The sequence below is a fragment of the Dryas octopetala genome, chromosome 7, assembly GCF_963921425.1.
Source record: "Dryas octopetala chromosome 7, drDryOcto1.1, whole genome shotgun sequence".
Lineage (NCBI taxonomy): Eukaryota > Viridiplantae > Streptophyta > Magnoliopsida > Rosales > Rosaceae > Dryas > Dryas octopetala.
The window spans coordinates 18,269,861-18,296,490 of NC_141372.1; the positions used below are offsets into that span (position 1 = coordinate 18,269,861).

Consider the following 26,630-nt stretch of genomic DNA (forward strand, 5'->3'; position numbering starts at 1 on the left):
GACAGTATTCTATATTGTTCTCATATAATTAAGTTAACTATATTGCAATTCAAAGTAACACATATCGTCATTTGGAAGACATTGCAGAATAATATTTTTTAAATGATTTGGTATATTATCAAATTGAGCGTTTTGGTGTTGTACAAATTAGACTAAATAAAATGGAATGATACTATATACTTACTATGCAATAGATGTTTTGGAGGCTGGCTGGTGGCATAGAAAAAGAAATAGATGAAAAAAAAAATTATGGAATTTGGTACCCTACGTGACTTGAACTCTTGACCACCATGTAATTATGGAAAACAAGATGCCAAACGGACGCATAAAAGCATGTTGTTATATGCATTCATTATTTTGTACTTATACCAAACCTAAGACACTTTAATGTTACTATATTGACACCTACTAACCATGAGCATATGCGTTTTGACATCAACTATAGCGTGCTGTGTTGTAATTTAATTGTATGTGTCATGGGAAAAAAATAATGGGGCTGCAAGCTTATCAAATGCTATGCTACAAGGATGTAATCTGGATTTGGAGCAGTAAACAGCATTTTTTGGGCATAAAACGTGGGCAAAGCGCCTCCGGCACTTTGTAGCCTTGTAGATCTCGAAAAGTTACATCAAATCAAAAAAAAATTTGCCCCAAACGGACGCCGGAGCACAAAGTTATGGCCCTTCAAAATTGATGGTCGGTTTTAACAACATTTTACGACTGCCATCACTCTACCAAACCATTGTCAAATCGTATTATGCTCATTTCATGTGCATTGATCTCGAAAAAACGTATGAAAACGAGTGCTCACACAGCTCGAATGGTCAATTCTGCACAAAGTTATGGCCTTGGAAGTGCCTCAACCACATCTTGCATGTTATGAGAAAGTACAATGCACAGTTCAAACTCTTGACTCTTGAGTGCCGGTTTGTATACCAAAAAAAAAAAAAAAAAAAATTTAAAAACACATCATGTCTAAATTACAATTTTCACCTTGTTTAAAGTTTAAACTCAGGCATCTTAAAAATTAAAATTGTTCCCTCGTCCCTCCATGCCTTGTTCCCTCCCGAGATCTCTTTTGCCCAATCCCCCCATCCCTAAATTTTCCCCATCAACCCAATTGTCAAGTTTTAGCCATTCGCCTCTGACAGTCTAACCCAATCCGCCCAATCCGTTACTGTTGTGACTAAATTTTCCCCATCCGCTCAATCAATCCTTCACATTCGTTCAAAGGTATCACTCCTTCGTTTTCCCGTTCTTGGAGTAACTGAATGCTCACAAGGTTTTTCTGGAGACCAATCGTGGAACACAGGGATTCAAAACCACCTATCCAATGTAAGCTATATAAATCTCTATAAATTTCTTTGCTTTTCTTTGGGATTCAAAATCATGATTATTATCACTTTTTTTCAAATTTATCGTCATATGCAATGCTTTCTTGTTTGTTTAATTGATTTTTTATGCTATTTGCTTCACTGGGTTTTTAATGTGCTTACAAGTTGGCTGGCACAGTCATGAAAGGGCAATCTTTAGTACCGTCATAGATAAATACTCACCTATTTTTAATGAAACTGTTGTCCTATAAACTTCGAAAGCAGTATTTGTGGCATACTCCTGCGAGTTTCGGGGTACTGTACCCTTGTATAGTTTTTTATATGGTTGTTTGTATTGTTTTGTTTGACCTTTTGTGGTTAGTTTTTCTTCTCTATAATCCATGGTGGGTGGCAAGAACCTTGTCTTTACAAAGCTGTAATGCACGTAAGACAAGGAATGAATTATGTTCAAGAAATTCCAATAAACCAAATTATAGCAATAATTCAATTACAATTTCATCAATAGTATGCATTGTCATTCTTGGAGAAAGTTCATGTAAAATCCATATGGTTGTTTGGGGGCAAAGTATAACTTGGCATATCATTCACTTTTAAAAAAAACAAAAATATATGGTTTCTGAATAATGACCAATTTGGACAGCATAATTAATTACAAGATTTTACCAAATAGTCCTGTCAATTGAATAACATATAATTAATGTCTTACTTTGATTTTAAATTCTCTTTGTGGTGCATAAGCATACCATTTTTGTTGAATATGGTCTCTTTCATATAATTGCTCTCTGTGGAGGCTTATTGTTTTCATTAATCATTGTCTATATGCTGCTCCAGCAATAAATCATCACTCTTAGCCCATGCCTTCACCTCCCCTGCAGACCCCACAGCAGCCTAAGTGGCATATGAATCCTCAAATGCTCCCGACATCACTTTCAAGTCCTCTCAACTTCCAAATCTACCCACACATCCTCATCATTCTTCTTCGCAGCCACCTTCACTTCATCAACCCCAAATGCCTGCTGCTTCCAGCCAGTTGCAACGGCCATTACAGACAACTGGAGTTTCTCATCTGCCACTGCAGCCACCATTACCACCACAACCAAGACCACCTTCAATGCCTGGCTTCCATCATCAGTATCCCCCACAAATTGGGGCACAATTCGGGGTTCCAACATGCTGCTGCTCCCCAACATTTTTCTCAATTCATGTTTTATGTAAGCTTAAGTTTATGTTCACCAGTCATTATAAAATTTGTCACATTTAACGTGCTTGTACTAATTGTCTTTATCAATGATTTGCTCAGTCAGGTACGAAGCCTCCTGCTAGTGTTGGGCCTTCATTCCCACAGGGACAGCCACCACTTCCAAGTCAACCAGCACCGCAGTCTATGTATCAGGTATGCTTGTGTGTGTGTGTTTCTTGAAAAAAAAAAAAATTTGTTGTTTCTGAATGGGTGTGATCACTACATAATATTTGTACAGGGTTGCTTATGCTTGATTTATTAAATTTGCTGCTTTTATTAAGCTTTTGTGATGACAATATTTTCCATGTTCTTTTCTTTTTTTTCATTCTTCCTTTCTTTATTAAGCTGTTTAAACTTTTGATTGGGTTTTGTCATCCCATTAACATCCTGGTTTTGGAGCAGCTTGTATTCTCAATTTTGTTTAGTTACTCCCTCCCCCCTATTGTAAGCCAAATACCTGAATAAACCTTGCAAATGTGTTCTTGATGTTTATATCATCTATCTATATATATAAAGCAAAGGCTCCCTTTAGGTGAAATTTTTAAATATTTCAAATATGCCCTTTATTTATTAAAATAGTTTAATACAGCAAATTAATATATTGAGGCCTTGAGGGTAAAGAAGTAAATGAAGACAAAAATAAATAACAAATAAAGAGGGAAAAGTAAAAGAACGTGGGATAAATTAGTGAAAGGAGTCCAACATAGAAAGAGTCTTTTCAACCGTCTTTTACTCTCCCCTAAGCCACCACCACTACACAGAATTGCAGTTACCCAACTCCTAAATCTCCATTATTTGAGATTACACAAATAGAAAATACAGATCTTATTTCCAATAAGACCCCCAGTGCAAAAAGGTAAAATAATGTAGCAGCAGCAATGACTTTGCAGAACCACCATAAGCATCAAAGTGCGAATTTCAGTTGTGTCAAGCATCGGTTTCCTTCTTTTCTCCATCTCTGCATTTCACTTTTGTCGCAATCTTATTTCTCAGTTTAATTGCTTTCTACATCTCTGATTACCACTCCTATAAATATCTGCTAATTAATTTTTCTTTTTATTATGCTACAGGACTTTGTAGAAGACTAAGAGAACACCTCCATTTGAGCATTGGCGTTACGAATTCGTACTTTTTTTTCTTCTGGGTTTTTGAGAATTTGATGTTCACTTTGTTTTATTTGGGCAATTTCAGGGTTTTCTTTCCTCTTTTTTGTTGCAAATTTTTTTATTAAGGAATATTTTTTTTTTGGGTTTAATTTCAGGTTATACTTTCACTTTTAGAGGGCGTATGCATATTAATAGTACAATAATTCATTAGTACATTTATGAATATTTTTTTGGGTTTGAGACCATGAAAAGTAAAATTATAGTACATTTTTGTTGTGTACATTATTCTGCATTGTATCTTTAACTAATGCTTCTTTTCATTGCAGTCGGTAACTATTATGATGGAAGAAAATCATCAAGGACACAGCTTTATGGAAATTTTAGTTTCTTCTATGTCGAACTCCCTTTTGGTACAATCCTATCACATTCAATTGAGGATAACGAGAGATTCCTAGCCCAATTTGGACGTGAGGTAGCACATAACTTCTCCTGATAATTTGTAATCTGTCAATTCTTTTTCTGGCATTCAGAAGGCTGAAATCCAATTAATGGCAAATGCAATGTTTACAGGTTATGGCAGGTTTGATGCACAAGGCTGACAAAGCTGATTGGAGGAATTGTACGCATAGCAATATTATATATGTTTGGCTTTGGCCTCTGTATTAGGAGAGGAACATCTTTGTATACATGAAGTCACTTTTACTTCTATTTGGATGCAGTCTGTTTGAATTTGGGTTTATAGATTTTGTCATTTTTGTATACCTGATTTTGATGTTGTAGGTGAAGGGAGGTAACAAGGATACATTGGTTTTGAATATTAAATAATTGGATTCATAATCTTGGCTTGACTATGCTTACCGGGTATTTGTCTTGAGAGTTTTCGATGTAGGATTCTTGAAGCTGGGAGATGAGCTGATGAGATGATGTTATGAATGATGATAAACCCCACCTTTTTCAGAAGATGAACAACATCATAGACAGAAGGTAATGATGAATTTGCATACTATGCATGTGATTAACAACAATCAACCATAACATACTCCATGTAAATAGAGATGTATATGCCACCTCTATTAAGAGATTTAGAGGAAAGTTTTGTTTTGTTTCCCTTTAAACAGATATTTACAGTCAAGGCAAAACAGAAACACATCTTTGTGTTTATGAAAATCATAAAATTATAATCATGCTATCCATAGTTCCTAGACTTTTCTTGGGCATTCATAGAAGTGTTAGTTGGGAATTTCATGTTATTCTATATTGTCGTAAGATTTGGATTTGGATTTCTCTGCAAGTTTTTATTTTTTTTCCACGTGTTCTACAATTTTCAATTCTTCCAGATTTGTTATTCCATTCATTTTCTTACTTCTTAATAGAAAACACATTTAGAGTAGTCCAAAAAAAAATTAAAAAGTCTCACACTAGAAACAAAAAAAAACATCAAGGGTGCACAATAATAGATAGAATATATGCCAAAAAATTAACGTATGCACAATACAAAAAGCAAATTCGCACGCGCGATAGCGCTTGCAGAGAGGCTAGTTAAAGAATAATGTTTAGTCTAGTGAATGTGATGCATCCAATAATAGGAGTGAAATACCATTTCCATTAATAGATAGGTGATTTTAGGCTTTTTGGTGGTAGTTTTGTATTTGTGACTTCATTATTTTAATAAATTTAATTGCTTGATTCTAAGAAATGTTTCAGTAGTAACTGTAGGAATTAAATGGACTAATACATTGTTCTACTCGGAGTCAATATTATACTAATACTTAAGACAAAAGTAATAGGTTTATTAATAAGACATAAATCATCAAGTCCATCTTAAATAGATTACTTATCTGAGTTGGACTAGGAAGACTTAGTTACCTAAAGACCATATGTTATAAAGAAGGCAATGATCCAGCAAAGTCTATATAGAGTCCTATTAGGATTGGATTCTGGAGTCCTTGATGGGAAGAACTAGGAATCTATGAGTACTCTATATAAGCACAGGTCCTTGGTCACACAGCTAAAAAAACTTAGAATCAATAAGCTTTGCCCCATTGTGTGAGAGGTTAATCAATAAGCTAGCAGTATGTCTTCATCAGGTTAGTAGTTAATTATATATTACGGTTACATGCTTATCAGTAGAATCATATTGATGTCGACTTATACTTGGTTCTGTTGATTTGTGTATGCTTCATAACTTATGTTTCAGTTCTTACATGATTTCTCCCACTTGGACAATCATTGTTCTTGATCATCATATTTACACAATACTGCAAGTAATTTGAATTTGCGCTGGTTTTATTATTTAACAAGACTTACCTCAACTTTGTCAACATATTATATTGAACACCAGATTATGAGAAGCAATTAAGTCATCAAATTGCTTAATCCACTCATAGCCATTGATGCCAATACCATATCCCACATAAGTCATTTACAAGGCATGAAAATGAAAATTGGTTTACAAAGTAGCTGTGTCTTACACAATATTAAACTTGTAAACTCGGTCCTTCTTAATGATTTTGCCTTCTCCAAATGCAAGATCACAAAATCTTATTAGCAAGATCTCTATACACATGCACAGACATTATGCCTTAATTACTGTCTACGTCTGCATTATCTTAATGACAATGTCACAATCTATATAGGTACACATGTGAATACCACAATGTATGTATATATATACTTTAAAATTTAAACTGAAAAACCATATATATTAGAATTGAGCTGACATACTGAAATCATGATAAGTCTAGTTCAATTTTAATATAACTGAAAAAATTAAAATAACCGAATGTAATCTGGATTTGGAGCAGTAAACAGCATTTGTACACCACCGCATGTTTGTATGCTTCATTCCCACAGGGACAGCCACCACTTCCAAGTCAACCACCATCGCAGTCCATGTATCAGGTATGCTTGTGTGTGTTTCTTGAAAAAAAAAAATATTTGTTGTTTCTGAATGGGTGTGATCACTACATAATATTTGTACAGGGCTGCTTATGCTTGATTTATTAAATTTGCTGCTTTTGTGATGACAATATTTTCATTGTTCTTTTCTTTTTTTTCATTCTTCCTTTCTTTGTTTGGGAGGAAGGCCTTATGAAATCAAGCTGTTTAAACTTTTGATTGGGTTTTGTCATCCCATTAACATCCTGGTTTTGGAGCAGCTTGTATTCTCAATTTTGTTTAGTTACTCCCTCCCCCCTATTGTAAGCCAAATACCCGAATAAACCTTGCAACTGTGTTCTTGTTCATGATGCATCCAATAATAGGAGTGAAATACCATTTCCATCAATAGATAGGTGATTTTAGGCTTTTTGGTGGTAGTTTTGTATTTGTGACTTCATTATTTTAATAAATTGAATTGCTTTATTCTGAGAAATGTTTCAATAGTAACAGGCATGAAATTTTAATCTATAGTTACTCCATTATTACTTTTTGAACTTTTTGCTAGTCATTGGTAGTCCTCTTTTATTTTTTTTTATTTTTTGCTGGTGAGTTGGGGTTTTCCATTAATGCCCTTCTGATTGGGCTTTCCTATGGGAGTACTCTCATCTTGTTGAACATGGTATATTGATTATCATGCCAGGTTTGGGTGGATAATAATTGAAGCTTACCTGATGCTTTTATCTCGCAGGGAGGAGGAGGTATGCATTTAGGTACAGAGTTCAACAATCAAGTTGGAACTTGCAGGTTACTGGGTTTCTGCATTTGCACCTGAGATTAATCTCATTTGCTTGAGGTTTGTATTTTTTAATGCAAGTTTGAATGTGTATGCTTGTTTATTTCAGATTAATCTGATTTGCTGTTGATTTGGACATAGATTATCTGAGATTAAACAAGCCCTTGCTTTCATCATCTAGGTTTTAATTAATTTTTGAATGCTTGGTGCAGTCTGATATTTGATTTTAGAACACTCAAATTTTTTTCAATCTGGTTGTTGGGATTTTGATATCATGTTTTCAAAATGGGTATTGGGATTTTGATTGAGTTGTGAGTTTGTGAGGGTCATCCGATTACATGCATGTTGATTGTTGATGTGAGTTTCTAAAAATTAATTAATTTGGTTCAGTTTCTAGAATGATTGATTTTAAGTAGGAAGAGGCATATGATGGTAACATATGCATGGGTCCATCCTATGGTCCATTCAAAGTGGATGTATAATCTAACTTATCAGATTGGTAGGATGGTTATACTTCATGCATGCAATTCTTAATTTTGGTAGAAATTAGTCATCGGATCATTACTTCTGCTTTGTGTACATTAGAGAATTGGTTATCCGTAAGCTGGAGTTTTTGATGGTCTGTTTTATTGTGTGTAGTAGGCTATTGGGTATGAGAAAATAGCGTAACTGAAAATGTTACCATGTGGACAATTAGTATCATACAATTGCAACTGAAGAAATATAAATCAAACTGTTATCTTCTTGTTAAATTGCTTTATTGTAATTATATCTTGTGATGCATAACATGGGCATGTCATATTTGGTTTTCATTTAGCAGGATTTTCTTGGCAGCCTATCACAGAGAGAACTCCTGCCTATATTCAGTTCACAGTTGAATAATGGTGTGTACACAATCCTCTTTATTTCTTTTCATTTCATTACACTGTTGTTAAATATAAATGAGCACATAAAGCTAATGCAGAAATTAATCCTGAAATTAGTGTACATGTTGAAGTTTTCTTTCCAATAAAAGACCAATTTACCAATAAATAACATAATCATTCGAGGTCATAGAATACAATACAATTGGGAATAAGATTTACCAAAAATGTAAGTGCTCATATCTGAAGCCGTTGAGATATGGGTTTTGATGCTGAGTTGCATTTCAGATTTCTGACCATATTTATGCATGAAGATTAAATTTCAACATGTCTATTGTAATTTCTTTGGACAAATTGCATCTAACTTTTCAAAAAAATTGTTGTAATTGTCTGTGGCCTGGATTTAAGGGTTACTGTTATTCCACAGCTGTATACTTGACTTATTAGTGAAAAAATAGCCATGGACTTGGGGGACTTCTATTTCATGTGCAACAAGTTTTGTTTATGGAGAGGACTGTTAAATAAAATAGCCATTATGGACTTGGGGGACTTTTATTTATGAATAAATCCACATGGACTTAACAACCAATCATGGATCCACACGTGGCTTATTATATGTAAAGTCACAAATGAAGCAGCTGGGTTGATTTAAATAGATCGAGTAAGCAAATCAAATGGGTTGTTTGCAAAAAAGGAGTTCTTAGATTGGCTTATACAAGCTTTCACCCTTTTCTTCACTTTTCTCAAACATTCTTTAAACTCCTACTCTCTCTCACGCATATATACTCCAGCCAAAAGTCAAACCACTTAGTTAATTAATCAAACACCTCCCATTCGGTTTCACTTTCACCAAAACAATACTAATCAACTCAAAATACCCACTTGCACTTCTTCTAGTCTCTTCTTAGTATCACGTGTTCAGCCAACAAATGAATCAATTCATTCTAAATAATACACATGCATGGCCAAAGTGATGCATATTGACTACTATTAGCCTAACTGTATAACCCCTCCGGAGATTTAGGGGATCGAAACCCATGGTCAACACTATGGTGACCTCTTACTCTCAAGTCATCCTAACAATTCAGTTATCACAATATCAGAAAAAAACCACACCTCAGATGACAATCACAAACTCTACAAATTTCCTATACATTCAGTACATACTAGCATAATACATGTAGTAAAATAAGGCTACTAGCAGGGTGTAAGATTCACAACAATATATTCAATTTACAGCTCATTTACTTCACCGGGTCCAATTATTAGGAAACTGGAGTAATCCTTAATTTACTTCTATCGAAGAATAATTAAAACTAATTAGAACTAAAATTCTAATTAGAAATCATAATCTAAATCCAAATAATATAAAAACCTTAATTAGAAACTCATAAATTAAGTCTACGGTTAGAAAGTCTTACCACAAGATTTAGGAAACAAATCCACAACACCATCTAAAACCTTAAAGAAAGGAAATGATTAATCTAACTAAAATTGTGAGATGGGCTTGTGGAGGTAGCTAGAGTGGGTTACGGGTGAGAGAGTTGTGTTGATGAGAGGTTGAGTTGGTGAGAAAATTGAGTTGATGAGAGAATGAGTGGCGGGTGAGAGAGAGTGAGCCATGAGTGGGAGAGTAAGTTGGTGAGAGAAATGAGAGAGAGAGAGAGAGAGAGAGAGAGAGAGAGAGAGAGAGAGATCGAGAGAGAGAGAGATCGAGCTTAGTATATGTAAAGTCACAAATGAAGCAGCTGGGTTGATTTAAATTGATCGAGTAACCAAATCAAGTGGGTTGTTTGCAAAAAAGGAGTTCTCAGATTGGCTTCTGTTTGTGGATAAACCCACATGAATTTGACAACCAATCATGGATCGACACGTGGCAGGTCAGATCCAACCTCAGGCTTTGACTTTTCAACGGTCAAACCTGGACCTCCACGTCACCATGCCAGCTCGGCACATTTTCATTGCCAGTTCGGATCGGCTCATCTCGATGGATCTCCGTATTCGATTCGACCCGATCTGAGGATCCCCTAAGAATTGAGTGTTCATCTTTTCTTAGCTATCCCAGCTTGGTTCGGCTCGACCCTTGGTGTTCATCTTCTCAGACACGGATTATCGTCGGGTGATGACTGTCATGTCGTAGATCGGGCCAGTCTAAACTAGTCCATCCATGCTCGATTCAAACGTAGATATATTTTATACCTGCGTATATGATATCTATGATCGGTTCGGCTCGGATCCCACCGCCAGTCTAGAAGTTTGGTCAACATCCTTTACTACTCCGTATTTGAGCAGATGGGGATCATCGAAGACAAATTGGAGACTGACACACCAGCTCTGGTCGGATTCGGGGGTGAAGTAGTCCGACCCCTCGGACACATCTACCTTTCCTTTCGCTTGGGAAAGGGCCGATCAAGAAGACTTGCATGACGTATTTCATCGTCATCAAGCGACCGTCAGCTTACAAGATCATCCTGGAAAGACCAGCTCTGATCGATCTGGACTGCATCGTCCATTACGCCAACCTGTTCATCAAAGGTCCGATGGGCGACGAGTGCATTGTCATTCAGGGAGACCAGTGTTCGGCTCGGTCTTGCTATGCCACCTCTATAAAACAGAAGGGCCAACTACCGAACTCCCAGGAACTTGACTCCATTGCTGATTTCGGCAGATGGCCGAGGGCAGAGACGTTCAACTTCACTACCGAGCTGAACACAGATGCCCGATCTCTCCTAGTCGAGACTTGGGAAGAGGTGCCGATCTCAGATGACAGCCCGGATCGGCTCGTCCGAGTGGGGACTCAGCTCACCCTAGCTCAGCGGTCGGCCATACTTGACTTTCTCCGTGCAAATGCGGAAGTGTTCGCCTGTTCTTACGATGACATGCCAGGTGTTAGGGGTTGCTTTTGTATTGCCACAACCAAGCTTGTCCAAGGTCATTAGTCAAGCCTTTGGCCACTTACTTGTGTGCAAGGGTATTTTAGTAATTAGCAAAATAGTTAATTTTCTTTTTGGAGGAATTATGACTCCTCGTACATTTTGATGTTTCTTGGTATAATCTTGAAAATGGCTCAGAATGCTCTTTACAGGGGGGTGACTAGTCGGTGGAATGTTGGGCTAGATCACTGGCATAGGTAAGAGCATGCACCTTGAGCCCCTGTACTCTCTTGCCATTAATAAAAGAAGCATATTCATTCAATCTTCTGTTGTACTGTGAGCTTTTCCATTTGCTATTGTTTGTGTGAATGTTATTTGTTGCTTGCTTGGTGCTAGCACAAAGTTAATTTATCGTGTAGGTTGTGTTGCCTACGAGGTACTCACTTGGCTGACTTGCTACTCAGGAGAAGATGAGCAAGTGCCGCATGGTCCGTCTTTAGCCTCGAAAAGTCGGCCCGTGACAGTTGGTATCAGAGCCAGGTTACTACAAATCATACAAGAGTATGACGAGTACTCAACATTTTGAGTGGATCGATAGTCGGTTGGGTCAACTTGCTGGGCTTCCAGATAGCTTGGGAGACCTCACCGAAGAAATAACAAGTTACAACCTACCCGGGCTCGTAGAAAAGGTTTGAGAACTAGAGGGCTTGGCTGAAAGGGTAGGTGCCTTGGAGCGAGGCAAGAATCCATCAAGCAGTGTGAGCTCAGCTCCCTTCGATGAGCGAATGGGAACGATGGACAACACAATTCAAGAGCTTTCAAAAACCGTCAATGAATTGACGGAAGATTTTCGCGATGCGATTAAGGCCATCAAGATAGAGCTTGGAGATATGAACAACAAGCTCAATCTTACTATGCGGGCAGTGGGGAATGAGGCCCTAATCACACAAGGAGTGGGCTACGCCAGAGTGACGGTGCTCGAACCCCAAGCCTACGAGGGGGCACGGGACGCGAAGGAACTTGAGAACTTCTTGTTCGACATGGAACAATACTTTAGAGCAGTGAAGGCAGACTCAGAGGAGAGTAAAGTGAGCATGGCCATGATGTATCTTACTGGCGATGCAAAACTTTGGTGGAGGACCAAATATGACGACATTCGGAACGGAAGGTGCACCATCAACACCTGGGAAGATCTACGCAAAGAGCTCAAGACTCAATTCTTTCCTAAAAATGTCAAGTACATTGCTCGGCGGCAACTGAGAGAGCTCAAACAAACGGGCACCGTCAGGGACTATGTAAAGAAGTTTTCAGCCTTGATGCTAGACATTCAAGACATGTCCGAAAAAGACAAGCTGTTCTATTTCCTGGAAGGATTGAAGCCATGGGCCAGAACAGAGTTACAGAGACAAAGAATCGGAGATTTGCCTTCCGCCCAGGCTGCTACAGAACGCCTGACAGACTACACTTATGACGACTCATCTAGTAGGAGGAACCAAACCTTCTCTAGTGGGAACAACTACAAGTCCTCCAGGCCCAACCAAAATAAAAGTGGGGGAGCAGAGATGAGACCTGCTAACCAGGGAGGAAACGAAAAAAGGAACACAAATTTTCGAGACTTGGCACCATCTCGACCACAAAATCAAGCTGGCTTCAAACCTAAACCTCTTGCTTGCTTTTTATGTAATGGACCACATAGAGTGGCTGAATGTCCTCATAAATCTGCACTAAATGCTTTGCAAGCTTCTATTCATTCGCAGGAAACAGGTGAGGAGCAGGAACAGGAGGCAGAACCCGGCCATATGGGAGCTCTGAGATTTTTGGGAGCTATGAAGAAATTGATGGTTGATCCCAAGAAGATCCCCGAAAAGGGCCTTATGTTCGTGGAGGCAACCTTGAATGGCAAAGCCGCCCGAAGTGTGATGGTTGACACAGGTGCCACCCATAACTTTATCTCCAAAGGAGAAGCACAGCAATTGGGCCTAAAGTTAGAGAAGGATGTTGGGCGCATGAAAGCGGTGAATTCTGAAGCATTGCCGACAACCGGCGTGGCCAAACAGGTACAAATCAAGCTTGGGTCGTGGGAAGGAGAAACAGACCTCGTGGCGGTTCAAATGGATGATTTCGATGTCATACTCGGGATGGAGTTCCTGTTGGAGAAGAAGGCCATTCCTATCCCCGCCACACACAACTTACTAATCATGGACGAGAAACCTAGTGTGGTCCAAGCAACGATAAATAAGCCTTGTGAACCCCGACTCTTGTCTGCCATGCAATTCAAGAAAGGAGTAAAGCGTGAAGAGCCATCCTATGTGATAGTCTCGATAGTGAAAGGTGAAATGAATGATGAACAAGTTCCCCCGGAGGTTGAAGAAGTCTTGAAGAATTACCAAGATGTGATGCCCAATGAGCTTCCAAGATCCCTACCACCAAGAAGAAGTATAGACCATGAGATTGAACTCTTCCCTGGGGTGAAGCCACCTGCGAAAACACCCTACTGAATGGCCCCTCCTGAGTTGGCCGAATTGAGGAGACAGTTAAATGAGTTACTGGAAGCTGGGTTCATTAGGCCTTCCAAGGCACCATTCGGAGCACCAGTTCTATTTCAAAAGAAGCAGGATGGAAGTCTCAGACTATGTGTGGACTATCGAGCCCTCAACAAAGTGACGGTGCGCAACAAGTATCCCATTCCCTTGATTGCCGACCTATTTGATCAGTTGAGCAACGCCAAATACTTCACGAAGTTGGATCTCAGGTCGGGGTATTATCAAGTACGGATTGCTGAAGGAGATGAGCTGAAGACCACTTGTGTCACCCGTTATGGAGCTTTTGAGTTCATGGTGATGTCATTCGGGTTGACTAATGCGCCAGCCACCTTCTGTACTCTTATGAACCAAGTCTTTCATGACTACCTGGACAAGTTTGTGGTGGTCTATCTCGATGACATTGTGGTTTATAGCTCAACCTTAGAAGAGCACCAAGAGCATTTGAAGAAAGTGTTCCAAAAGTTACGGGACAACCAACTATTTGTGAAGAAAGAGAAGTGTTCATTTGCTCAAGTAAGTATCAAGTTCCTATGCCACATTATAGAACGTGGTCGTATCAGGATGGACATGGAGAAAGTAAGGGCTATAAGAGATTGGCCAACTCCTCGCAATATGAAAGAACTCCGATCTTTCCTTGGGTTGTCCAACTATTATCGGTGTTTCGTGGAGGGCTACTCAAGGAGGACCACTCCCCTTACCGAGTTACTGAAGAAAGGGAAAACTTAAAATTGGGAAGATAAATGCCAGAGAGCATTTGAAGACATAAAGGGGGCGATGATGAATGATCCAGTCTTGGCTCTTCCGGACGTGACAAAACCCTTCGAGGTGCCAACAGATGCCTTAGATTTTGCTCTTAGAGGGGTTCTCTTACAAGAAGGTCATCCGGTTGCCTATGAGAGTCACAAATTAGCTGAAGCTGAGAGGAAGTACACGGCCCAAGAGAAGGAACTTTTAGCAGTGATACATTGCCCGAGAACATGGAGGCATTACTTACTAGGATCCAAGTTTATTGTGAAAACAGACAACTCGGCAGTCAGTCATTTCTTGTCACAGCCTAAGCTGACACCCAAGCAAGCCCGATGGCAGGAATTTCTTGCATAATTTGACTTCACCTTCGAGCATAAAGCCGGGCATACCAATCAAGTAGCGGATGCCCTTAGTCGAAAAGCTGAGTTTGCGGCCTCACCATCACTTGCTGCATTGTCAGGTAGCACAGTGGCTACAACTGTCCGGGAGCGCATAAGAGAAAGTTTGGGCAAAGATTTTGTAGCTCAATCCATCATGAAACTTGCTAATGAAGGAAAGACCCGTTGGTTCTGGGTTGAAGACCAGTTATTGTGGACGAAGGGAGGAAGGTTGTTCGTCCCGAAGGCAGATGGGCTACGGAGGATGCTATTGCGGGAATGCCACGACACCTTGTGGGCTGGGCACCCAGGTTGGCAGAGAACACATGCTCTTCTGAAGCAAGGATACTACTGGCCCCAGATGCATGATGATGTTGTGGAATACACCAAGACCTGCCTCACTTGCCAGCAAGACAAAGTGGAGAGACAGAAAACTCCGGGGTTGCTTGAGCCGCTTTTAATCCCCACCCGACCTTGGGAAAGTGTCTCCCTAGACTTTATTACAAGCCTTCCGAAGGTTAAAAACCTCACTAGCATCTTAGTGGTCGTGGACAGGTTCTCGAAATATGCAACCTTTATCCCAACTTCGAAGTCTTGTCCAGCAGAAGAGACGGCCAGGCTATTCTTCAAGTATGTGGTGAAATATTGGGGAGTTCCCAAGAACATCGTGAGTGATCGAGATCCCAGGTTCATAGGTACATTCTGGTCTGAACTATTCAACTTACTTGGTTCTCAACTTAACATCTCTTCGAGTTATCATCCGCAGACAGACGACCAAACAGAAAGGTTCAATGGGCTCTTAGAAGAATACTTGCACCACTTTGTGAATGCCAACCAGAAGAATTGGGTACAATTACTAAATAACGCCCAATTCTGTTTCAACTCCCAGAAGAGCTCGGCCACCAACATGAGCCCATTTGAAATCGTGATGGGACAACAACCTCTCTTGCCACACACAGTCGATGAGAACTACACAGGAAAGAACCCTAAAGCCTTCAAGTTCACAAAAGAATGGAAGACCAATTCTGAGATTGCTAGAGCTTACCTAGAGAAAGCATCCTCCAGAATGAAGAAGTGGGCAGATCGTGGACGCAGGCCATTAGAGTTCCAAGTGGGGGACCTAGTCCTGATCAAGCTGATGCCAGAACAATTCAGATTCCTCCGCGACAAAGATCGAAGACTCATACACAAGTATGAAAGGCCAGCTCCAGTCCTCGCCAAAGTTGGTAAAGCCTCCTACAAGATTGACGTTCCCTCCTAGATGAAGGTGCATCCCGTCTTTCACATCAGCAATCTCAAGCCCTATAACCCAGACTCAGAAGATCCAGCACGCAACCAACTAGTTAGAACTGCCGTCGACATCAAGCTGCCGAAAACCAGAGAAGTTGAAGAGATTCTCGCTGACAGAGTGGTGGTCAATGCCAGACGTCCGCGCATGGAGTCCTCGTCAAATGGAAAGGATTAAGCGACGAAGAGACAAGCTGGGAGAAGGCTGAAGACTTGCAACAATTCAAGCAGAAGATTGAAGAGTTCCGGGCTACAGAGTAGTCGAGGACGTCGACAACTTAAGTGGGGGAGGATGTTAGGGGTTGCTTTTGTATTATCACAACCAAGCTTGTCCAAGGTCATTAGTCAAGCCTTTGGCCACTTGCTTGTGTACAAGGGTATTTTAGTAATTAGCAAAATAGTTAATTTTCTTTTTGGAGGAATTATGACTCCTCGTACATTTTGATGTTTCTTGGTGTAATCTTGAAAATGGCTCAGAATGCTCTTTACAGGGGGGTGACTAGTCGGTGGAATGCTGGGCTAGATCACTGGCATAGGTAAGAGCATGCACCTTGAGCCCATGTACTCTCTTGCCATCAATATAAGAAGCATATTCATTCAATCTTCTGTTGCACTATGAGCTTTTCCATTTGCTATTGTTTGTGTGAATGTTATTTGTTGCTTGCTTGGTGCTAGCACAAAGCTAATTTATCATGTGGGTTGTGTTGCCTACAAGGTACTCACTTGGCTGACTTGCTACTCAGGAGAAGATTAGCAAGTGCCGCACGATCCGTCTTTAGCCTTGAAAAGTCGGCCCGTGACACCAGGCATATCGCTTGACGTGATCACCCACATGCTGAACATTGATCCGGGATGCAAACCGGTTCGTCAAAAGAGGAGGTCATACGATCCAGTTCGGTACGCAGCCATGGCCGAAGAGGTGACCAAATTACAAAAGAACGGGTTCATCCAGGAAGTCGACTATCCCAATTGGCTCGCCGAGTTGAGGATGTGTGTGGATTTCACCGATCTGAACAATGGGAAGTGGAGGATGTGTGTAGATTTCACTGATCTGAACAAGGCATGTCCCAAAGACAGTTTTCCCTTGCCCAGAATAGATTAACTGGTCGATGCGACGGCAAGACACAAGCTCCCCAGCTTCATGGACGCCTATTCTGGGTACAATCAGATCCTCATGCACAAACCTGATCAGGAGAACACATCCTTCATAACTGATTGCGGTATGTACTGTTACAAAGTCATGCCTTTCGGTCTCAAAAACGCCGGAGCCACCTACCAAAGGCTGGTCAACCATATGTTCAGATCATCCATAGGCAAATCGGTGGAAGTCTATGTGGACGACATGCTGGTAAAAATCATCAAGGCGGATGAACACGTCAAGGACCTCTCAGACATGTTCGGAGTCCTAAAAGAATATCAGATGCGACTGAACCCAGCCAAGTGTCTTTGGTGTTCGGTCAGACAAATTCCTTGGCTACCTGGTCAGCTAACGGGGGATTGAGGCCAATCCGGAGAAGATCCAAGCCTTGATTGACATGAAGTCCTCAAAGACACGCAAGAAGATCTAGAGTTTGACTGGAAGAGTCGCCGCCCTGAACCGGTTCATATCAAAGTCGACAGACCGGTGCCTCCCCTTCTTCAAAGCTTTGAAGGGAGCAGAGAAGAGCATAAAATGGACCCCGCAATGCGAGCAGGCCTTTCAAGATCTTAAAAGGCACATGGGGGAACCTCCCATCTTATCCAAACCCGAGGAAGGTGAAAAACTTTTTCTTTACCTATCCGTCTCTGTGAACTCTAGGATTTTGGTTCAGTGGGAGGTAAGATATTAATTTGTACATAAATTTCCTACTTTACAAAAATTATGCCTATTTTTTCTTGGTTATATTGAATTCTTGTAGCCCCTCCATTTCTTTTCTGGTTGGGCAGTAATGCTTCACGAAAGAAAAAAAAAAATAAAATTAAAAAACATAATTTTTTTAATCTTATTGTCACCTCAAGAAGAGCAATCACCATTACATTCTCATCCTTGACTTGGTTCAAATATTACCATTATGGCTGAATTGATAAGTAATGTTATTAATATACTGTACATCATATTAGCATTCAGGCATACATAACTATATATTTTGTTATTAATATATATACTATACTTTGTCAATTAATAAGTAATGTTGCAATTGTGTGGCTGAATTCAACTCATGAATTGCATGCAAGTGAGCTGCCAGGACTTTGAATTGGGATGACCATGCAAGTGATCCTTGGCTTGGTCTGCATGTCAGCTTTTTCTTTTGTTTTATTTCTGTACAATTGTTGTTTTTAAACTTGTAAATAGAGCCCTCACTGTGTGGAAATATTCTATTTTGCAGCAACTTCACAACGAACAGGTGGATAGGAAATCTAAGCATGAGTATCATCATAGACTATCGCGTAAAGGGTATGCTGGTTTGAAGGATGAACTGGTCAGTGTGAATTTTAACTGCCTTGGTTGAATATATATTAAGATGTTAATCATTTACCTGTTTTAAAGATGAAAATAATGCCTGGTGCAGAGTTTGATCGGGCAACCCTTTGGATTAAAGCACACGAAGATAAAAGTGGGAAGATCCCAAATGCAAAGGTAGTGGAGACTGCTGCCAGAATTGTAAGTAAGCTACTGATATTGTATTGATTATAATCCTGCCAATGTTGGATCTGACAATGTTGACTTCTTTTAAATTTGAAATCAACTTTATTTGTCCTTGTTTATTTATAAGACATATATTGTTTCAGGAGGATTTGAAGAAACAAGTAGCTGATGGCACATTATCTATTCCGGTACCACTGATGTGCTAACAATGGCATTAGGGACCCCTGAGCACTCGGGAAGAGTTAGAGGTGTGGGAGGTTATGTAAAGCCAAGTTCTTACTTTAACCTCGCTCCAAGAAAGAGTATAAAAGACACAATCAGAGATAGTGTCAAACAAATCATGGAAGAGGAGCGAGATAAGAGAATAGTTGAGGAACAAAAATATTGGATGGAGAAAATTCATGAAATAGAGGAAGGGAAGAATTCCAAGGCTGAGGGACCAACTCCTGAGATGTTAGCCCCTACTCCTGGTACTCCATCAACTCCTCATACTGTTGGATATGGCTCTGATAAAGCAAGTACCAATGCAGTCAAGAAGACTCTTATTCTGAACAAAGTTGAGGAGAATATTGAAGAAAATGTGGAGAAGGAAATGAAGAAGAATGTTGAACAGCAGGTGGACAAGAAAGACACGCAGATGATCGATGTGGATGATGATTGTGTCCACCTGGAGTCTGGGCAAGACAAGAAAATTATTTTGAAGGTATATATTTCATCCCAACTTAACCCAAAGTATTTTCCCTACATTGTGAGCTAATTAATACTATATTTGTTGTGAGATGGCAGTGCACGAGAAACCACTAGCTAGCTTGTTCACATGTATAATAAACCACTATAACATATATTCATTGGAGTTCACCATCATATAATCATACATCCTATATAGCTAGTATGACTGTAAACTAAGTGGCTCAATCCTCTGAATTAACATACAATAATTTAACTATAAACCTTGTTTGAATCTAAATTATAAATTTATAATAATACTTGGCCATTACCCCTCTCTGCAATATGCATTGTATTCATCAGATCATTTCCTCCCTTGCCTAACTACAAAGCTAGCTAGCCTTAATTTTTCTCATTAAGTAACCATGAATATGACTCATAGACACTCTTTTATAATTTGACTCATAGACGACACACCTTGGCAAGCTGGCAACTGCTGCATGTACAAATTATGTAGTCCAATAATACAACATATTGATTTTTGATGATTATAAGTACTCCATTGAGGTTTGAATGAATTGAAACCCAGCCCTACAATTAATTTTTATAATGTTATATGTGCTTTGGATGTGTGCTCACTTGACAAGATTGTATTGAAGAAAGCGAAAGGTGAGAAGCAACATAGGATGAAGGGGATTGTGTTGAACCTGCAAACAATGCCTACGCCACTGAAGTTGTTGTGCATGTATGCACAAAATGTAATGAATGAGGGATTAACAATCAACTTTGAAATAGAGGCGAACGTTTTTAGGGTAGCTCGTAGAACCTACATATTGTACGAAGATATTACCCAATTTGGTGGCATGGTTGAAATATCAGCCAACTGCATTGTGGTTTACATGAGGTAAAAAAAATGAATAAGGGATTTTTACATATTAATATCCAGCAAAAAAGATGAGATTATTCAATCATGCTAGCTATTTGACTTGCTAAATATTTTTTAGGTACTTGTACAATGTGGTGGAGAGATCAAAGATGGTAAACATGGTTGGTTTCGTAGACCCTGCTCGAACTGGTGCAATAGGGTGTGGAACTGTAACGGAAAGAACACGGCACTTGGCAGATAGGTTCGCCACGTCTTCTAACGATAAGATTTTTTTAGTCCCTTACAATTTCCGGTAAGTTATTCAATGTTAAAATATCTTTGATTGTCAATGTAAATACACATTTCCAGCCATGTAATGTATTTAAAGATAATTTTAAATGTGTAGAAATCATTGGATGTTGACGGTTATCAATCCGGACAAGGAGATTATCTATTTTATGGACCCAATGAGAAGGCGTCTGATCGGTGATGAATGGAAAACTGTTGTGGACAAGTAAGGCTGTAATTTTTTCTCATCAGTTTATAATTTCATTTACATATCTCAGAAAGTGTTAAAATCATTTGGTTTTTCGATCATGCCACAGCGGGATTAAAATATTCAATTGTCAAGTGAATAGGCAAGGGCGTAAAATAATAATTTGGAAAAATATGGCGATAGGTTGACTTGTTTGCTTTAAACATTAAATAACAGATTGCTAAATGAACTGTATATGTGCTCATTCTAATTAATGTTTATTTGTATTTAGGGCATTCCTCAACAACCAAGTGACACGGAGTGTGGTTATTTTGTTATGCGCTTTATGAAGGAAATAATTGAAGATGAGGGCTTAGCTTTTGTGAATAAGGTATGAATTAGTCAACCAACTTGACATTATGTTGGTCATGTTTTTGGTATGAGCAGTGATATGATAATTGTCTTTTACTTGGACATTTTGAACTCTTGGTACTCTTAGAAGCTATATAATATCATGTCAAAATGACTTATAAATTGTTTAGACCTTGCTGGGCATTTATATATGGGTATTCAAATCTCGAGAAAGAAGTTAATGTATTGTTGCAATTTATAATGCTTTAATTTGTTTTGTGGCTGAAAGATTGGAAATGAAGTAAAGGAATAAAAGGAAACAAAATAGTTGGGGGAGTCTGTTTTGGGTGCAGATTGGGAATACTTGGTGGATTCTTTAAAACTTGTGGAAGTAGACAAGTTATATTGGCCCCTGTTTGATGATCACTTGTGTTAATATATTGGAGCTTGATTCTGGATATAGGCCCCTATTTTATCTTGTGGATGCTAACTATATATATATATATATATATATATATATATATATGCTTGCTACTGGATGTTGAAACCTGAAAGGGGCATATTCTTCTCTTGCATGCCTATGTTTTTCAATACACCTACTTAGGGGCATGTTCTTTATTTCTTTCTTTCTGCTGGACTGTTTTCATTTTTGGTTGAATTTTATTTTTAATTAGTACTCCATCTTTGCCTTGTTTCAGTGGGAACGAAGGCAGGACAACACTTATACCCAAGAAGATATCGATGAAGTCCGGGCTGAATGGGCAAACTTCGTGGGCCAGTTTTTGTAGACATTTCTGGTTGGATTTTTGTATGACACCTTTTTTACGTAGGCCATATGTTTAGCTAGACTAGCTTGGGGTATATATGATATATTGATTACTTTGCTAGATTAGCTTGGGATGATTGATAGACTAGCTGCTGGATAATACTTTTGATATATATATGGCAACAATTAGGTTGATTAATTAGATTGTTGCCTAGTTTTTTGGAAAGGTATATGTTGATGCAAATTCTCGTGAGGTAGATGCAGCAACTTAGAGATAGTGACTTGGCTGATCCGAAGCCTTGTTGGATGATGACGTGGATGTTGATTGAGATCTTCCTGTAGACAAACACAAGATCAAAGGAGATGGACCGGTGTGGTACCAGCCAAACACGCTCCGATGATGAAGTCAGTGATGGTGTTTGATGGTAGGTGAGGAAGAACAAAGGATGAACTTGGGAGAATAGGAAGAACAAGGCAAATGTTCTGGGTTATTCTCAGCAAGTCGGGTATGCTCTTGGGTGTTTGGGAATTTTTGTGTAAGTGTTTTGTAGATAGGTTGATAGATCTCGATTTTGCACATATGAGTTGGTATATATAGGCAAATGAGTTTGTGATGAGTAAGTTACCTGCATGTGAATGAATGGTTGCCAGAGACCCACGCGTTTGGTCAGAACTAGTTGCATGCACAGATATTCACCTCCTCAGCATTCAATGCTGCATTGAATGCTCCATTAAATGCAAGGTTGGAAGGTTCAGGCAAACTCCTCCAATAATCATGGATGCAGACTGGGATGTTCCATCTGTCAGAGGATTTGTGTCAGGTGCATTTAAGCGTGGCGGTTTCGTCTCAACTGGATCCTCCTCGGAGTGGCGGTGGTACGCCGAGCCGAACCGAACACATGTTCCTATGAGTATACATGAAGCCCATGTGTGATCGGATCGGACATGGGATTCCAGTCCGAGCCGGTCCAGCAGATAGGGGCCCCTCCGAGCCCTAACTGGACGACGCCAGAACTCGAAGGGAAATTATTTCTGTGCCGAGCCGATCTGAACCGGGATGATCGTGGAAAGATGGACACTCAATCCCTTGGAAGATCATCGGTTCGGCTTGGACCGGGCTTGGGTAACTTGGCATGGAGACCCGATCCGAGCTGGCGGAGGAAGTGTTGAGAAGTGATGATGTGGAGGTCAAAGTCTGACCAGCCACGTGTCCAGCCAGGATTGGCTGTTGGATCGGTGTGGGTTTATCCACAAACAGGAGTCCCCCAGCTTCCGATCCGAGCGGACAGTGGTGGATTGGAAGCTGAAGTGTGGTGACCTTCTCAAGAATGGCATTTTGTTTGATCCGAGCCGAACTCAACAGGCCCATGTTCCTGAAGATCCGAACAAGTGATGACTTGTGTTTGGCCAAAATATCTTGGGGGCAGGTGAAGGGACATTTGATTTCTGCATGGGAGAACGTAAGGGTCACCTCATTTATGGGTATTTTGAATGTCTGACAAGTGGCAAGATCTGGCATGTGAAGCGCCAAAAAATGAAGGGCTGAGATCTGATTTGCATGGGGTATAAATCAGGCCTTTCTCTCTCTTCCCTCTCACTTTCCAGTTTTCAAGCTTTCTCTCTCCCTTCTGCAAAACCTCTCTCTCTCCCCGCGAATCTCATTCTCTCACCGCCGTCTGAGAGGTTGTCCGATCCCGAATCTGACCAGACACGGTCGTAGGCGAGGTGGTTCCGAGTGTGTAAGGGGCGGAGAGTTTGGCCGGACAAAAACCAGTAAGTGATTCTGTCCATTTTTGAGTTTTCTGCATTTTCGGGTTTTGGGTGTGTGTTCTTGAGTGTTCTTGAGAGAAAGTGCTTTTTGATCCAAAAAGGTAAGAGAGAGAGTGAGAGGAAGTGTTTGCCATGTCAACAACCGATTCGAGTGGTAGGCTCGGCTCGGGGGAAGCATTTGATGGGGATAGTGACACCGAGCTGAGCCGAAGCCCACCGGCGGGTGAGGCGAGTTGGGATGGTTTATCCGAGGAGTTGGATGAGGTCGGCTCGGCGTTGGATCACAACCCTGGTGAGGAACGCCGAGCTCGAGGGGACCAGGAAAACCCCGAAGTGTTGAGTTCCGATCGGGAACAAGGGGTGGCCGAAGGTGACGACGAGGAACCTCTTGACGTCGAGCCGATCGCCACCATCCCGAGTAGACTCACCTCGGGCTCATATGAAAGGGACCGGAGTCACGAGGCGTCGACCTCGGCTCAGGGGTTGACGGGGAGTCCGATCGACCCGGACTTCTACGAGGAAATGGCGTGGAAGGCCGATCAGATCCCCAATGAGATGACCGAATATCATCTCGGGAATTTGAGGGATAGGTACTCAGTTCCCGACTCCGTACTGACAAGGTTGCCGATCGGGGGAGAGAAGCCGAGCCGACCCCCAACAGGATGGGTGACAATGTACCCCGAGATGTTCGAGAACGGGGTTCGGCTTCCTCTGCACCCCTTCCTGCAGGACTGGCTTGCGACGATCGGCGCGGCGCCGCACCAGTTGAACCCAAATGTGTATAGAATAATCTTGTCTATGCACATCTTGTGGCACAAGGTGCACAAGTGTGTGCCGGACAAGGATCTTCTCTTCTGCAACTACGCGCTGAGGTCGAAGCAGAGCGAGCTCGGATTCTACAACCTCCAGGCGTACTCGGGGCCACTCTTCGGCGGGAATCCCTCCTCCCAGAAGACATGGAAAAAGAGATATTTCTTCGTCTCTGGGGATTGGGAGTTCGCCGATCCGAGCAGTGCCACTCCGGCTCGGGTCCCTAGGGATCGTCGCCGCACCAGTTGAACCCAAATGTGTATAGAATAATCTTGTCTATGCACATCTTGTGGCACAAGGTGCACAAGTGTGTGCCGGACAAGGATCTTCTCTTCTGCAACTACGCGCTGAGGTCGAAGCAGAGCGAGCTCGGATTCTACAACCTCCAGGCGTACTCGGGGCCACTCTTCGGCGGGAATCCCTCCTCCCAGAAGACATGGAAAAAGAGATATTTCTTCGTCTCTGGGGATTGGGAGTTCGCCGATCCGAGCAGTGCCACTCCGGCTCGGGTCCCTAGGGCGTTTAGGATTCCAGGTGGGCACTGGATGTCTGGGAGAGCCGATCCGAGAGTGACTTTGTTTATTTTTTGTTTTTTTGTTTTTTTTGAAACTGACTCTTTATGTTTCGTTTTTGCAGTTAGCTGGAACAAATACAAGCTCCGGGGCGAACTAAGGGATCAGATCGCCGCAATGAGAAGCTCGCCCCCAGAATACCTGTCGACCAAGTTCCTACTCGGGGAAACCCAAATCAGGTCGAGTGGGATCTCCTGGTTCATACCCAGGTGGAATCCGCGAGCCGAGAAGGGAATGGCGCCCACCGAGCTGGAAGCTCGTCTAAGGAAGAAGGCGGCGCGGAGCGTCCAGAGGAGGGCCGCGGGGCGGGCCCCAGCCGAGCCGGTCCAGGTCCCTGTCGCAGCGACAGCTCAGCCCGGACCTTTTGTGCCGAGGTCGGCTCGGCAAGGAGAAAAGAGGAAAGCCCCCCAGGCCGAGGTTCGGGTGGAGAAAAGGGCTCGGGCCGAGCCCAGTGGTCCTGGTGCTGAAGCGTCTGGCTCGGCATTTTTGAAGATGGTGGAAGTAGACCCCTCCATCGAGCCGTTTGTCACGGGCCTCAAGCGCGTGATAACGCCGAAGATACTGGAGGGGCTCTGGGCCGGTCAGGACGAGCCGAGCTTCAGCCAAAAAGCTCTGAGCACGTCTCGCCACGCCATGTTGGTAAGTTCTTTTCACTTCGGATTTATGTTTATCCGCTCGGCTCGGATTAACGATAAAATTTTTTGTTGTTTTGCAGCTTGCCCTGAAGCAATTCGAATCCGCCCACGCCGCCGTCGAGGCCGAGGCAAAGATGGGGAGGCTTCGAGAGCGGAACCAAGAGCTCAGGGAGAAACTGGCCGAGGCCGAGCGGGCGGTCAAGGCCGAGCGCGAGCGGTCGGCGGGTCTGCGGTCCAAGCTGGCCGAGAGAGAGGTGGAGGTCGCTCGGCTCGGGAAGGAGCTCCTAACCTCGGAGCAGAAACTGGCCGACCTGGGGCAACTTACCGACCAGCTTCAGCAGGATGTTGAGGAGGCCGAACGAAGGGCGGCTGAGTCTCGGCGCCGGGCCGGGCTTCCGAGTGTCCAGGCGCTAGCTGATGCCCACTTTGAAGGGTATCAGGAGCTTTTGGAGGAGATCCGGTCGAAGAGGCCGGACTGGGATGTCTCGTTCCTCGGCGAGTCCGATGGTGAGGAGGATACCCAGGGAAGTCAGCAGGACGAGCTTCCTCTTCCCGATCACCAAGTCCCCGCCGAAGCGGTCGTATCAGCGGCCGAGCCCACTCCGGAGGATCCTCCGCTGCCTGAGTGCGAGCCGACCCCGATTCCCCCGGTCCCCGAATCCGATCCCAACGCTGAGATGCAGATCGGCGGGGTCGAGGTGGTGCAGCTCGGTGAGGAGACACCCGAGGAGTCCACCGAGCCGATCCAGGAGGGGCCTGCCGAGCGATCTGCCTGAATTAAATTGTATTTTTGTTTTGTTTATTCCCGAGCCGAGGTGTGGCTCGGGCTTGATATATTTTTGAACAATTTTACATTCGTGCTAAAAACAAAAGTATATTGAGATCGGCTCGGCATACCGATCGCAATGAAACGAATAATCTGTAGTGACAAATTACGACTTGTCTTCGGATAAGCTTGATAAGCATAATGAAGATAAGCAGGAATTTGAAAACCCTAGTGATCCCGGATGGGCTCGGCATACCCATTGAGATGTTTAGGAAGTTTGTTTTT

General features: G+C 41.7%; 2 protein-coding genes across 7 annotated transcripts; both read left to right on the top strand.

The window, feature by feature from the left end:
* The first annotated feature begins 1,072 nt into the window (after window positions 1-1,072).
* On the top strand, window positions 1,073-22,939 carry LOC147280238 (uncharacterized). Of its 6 annotated transcripts, none has more exons than XM_086251410.1 (17): window positions 1,073-1,335; window positions 2,166-2,545; window positions 2,635-2,727; window positions 3,645-3,699; window positions 4,007-4,152; window positions 4,251-4,664; window positions 6,485-6,581; window positions 7,309-7,413; window positions 8,174-8,237; window positions 18,410-18,502; window positions 18,593-18,684; window positions 18,813-19,372; window positions 19,995-20,239; window positions 20,340-20,513; window positions 20,607-20,714; window positions 20,968-21,066; window positions 21,701-22,939. In XM_086251410.1, exons 12-16 carry the CDS (start codon window positions 18,878-18,880, stop codon window positions 21,023-21,025), a joined length of 1,080 nt encoding a protein of 359 aa, XP_086107536.1. In that variant the 5' UTR covers window positions 1,073-1,335; window positions 2,166-2,545; window positions 2,635-2,727; window positions 3,645-3,699; window positions 4,007-4,152; window positions 4,251-4,664; window positions 6,485-6,581; window positions 7,309-7,413; window positions 8,174-8,237; window positions 18,410-18,502; window positions 18,593-18,684; window positions 18,813-18,877; the 3' UTR covers window positions 21,026-21,066; window positions 21,701-22,939. The 6 variants fall into 6 exon arrangements, 5 of the variants coding, with proteins under 5 accessions (XP_086107536.1, XP_086107535.1, XP_086107537.1 ...); XM_086251409.1 differs by having other exon boundaries at window positions 2,210-2,545; window positions 21,725-22,939; XM_086251411.1 differs by lacking the exon at window positions 2,166-2,545 and having other exon boundaries at window positions 21,725-22,939.
* On the top strand, window positions 11,884-13,587 carry LOC147280239 (uncharacterized). The gene has a single exon (XM_086252156.1). It carries the CDS (start codon window positions 11,884-11,886, stop codon window positions 13,585-13,587), a length of 1,704 nt encoding a protein of 567 aa, XP_086108282.1.
* Window positions 22,940-26,630: the final 3,691 nt, after the last annotated feature.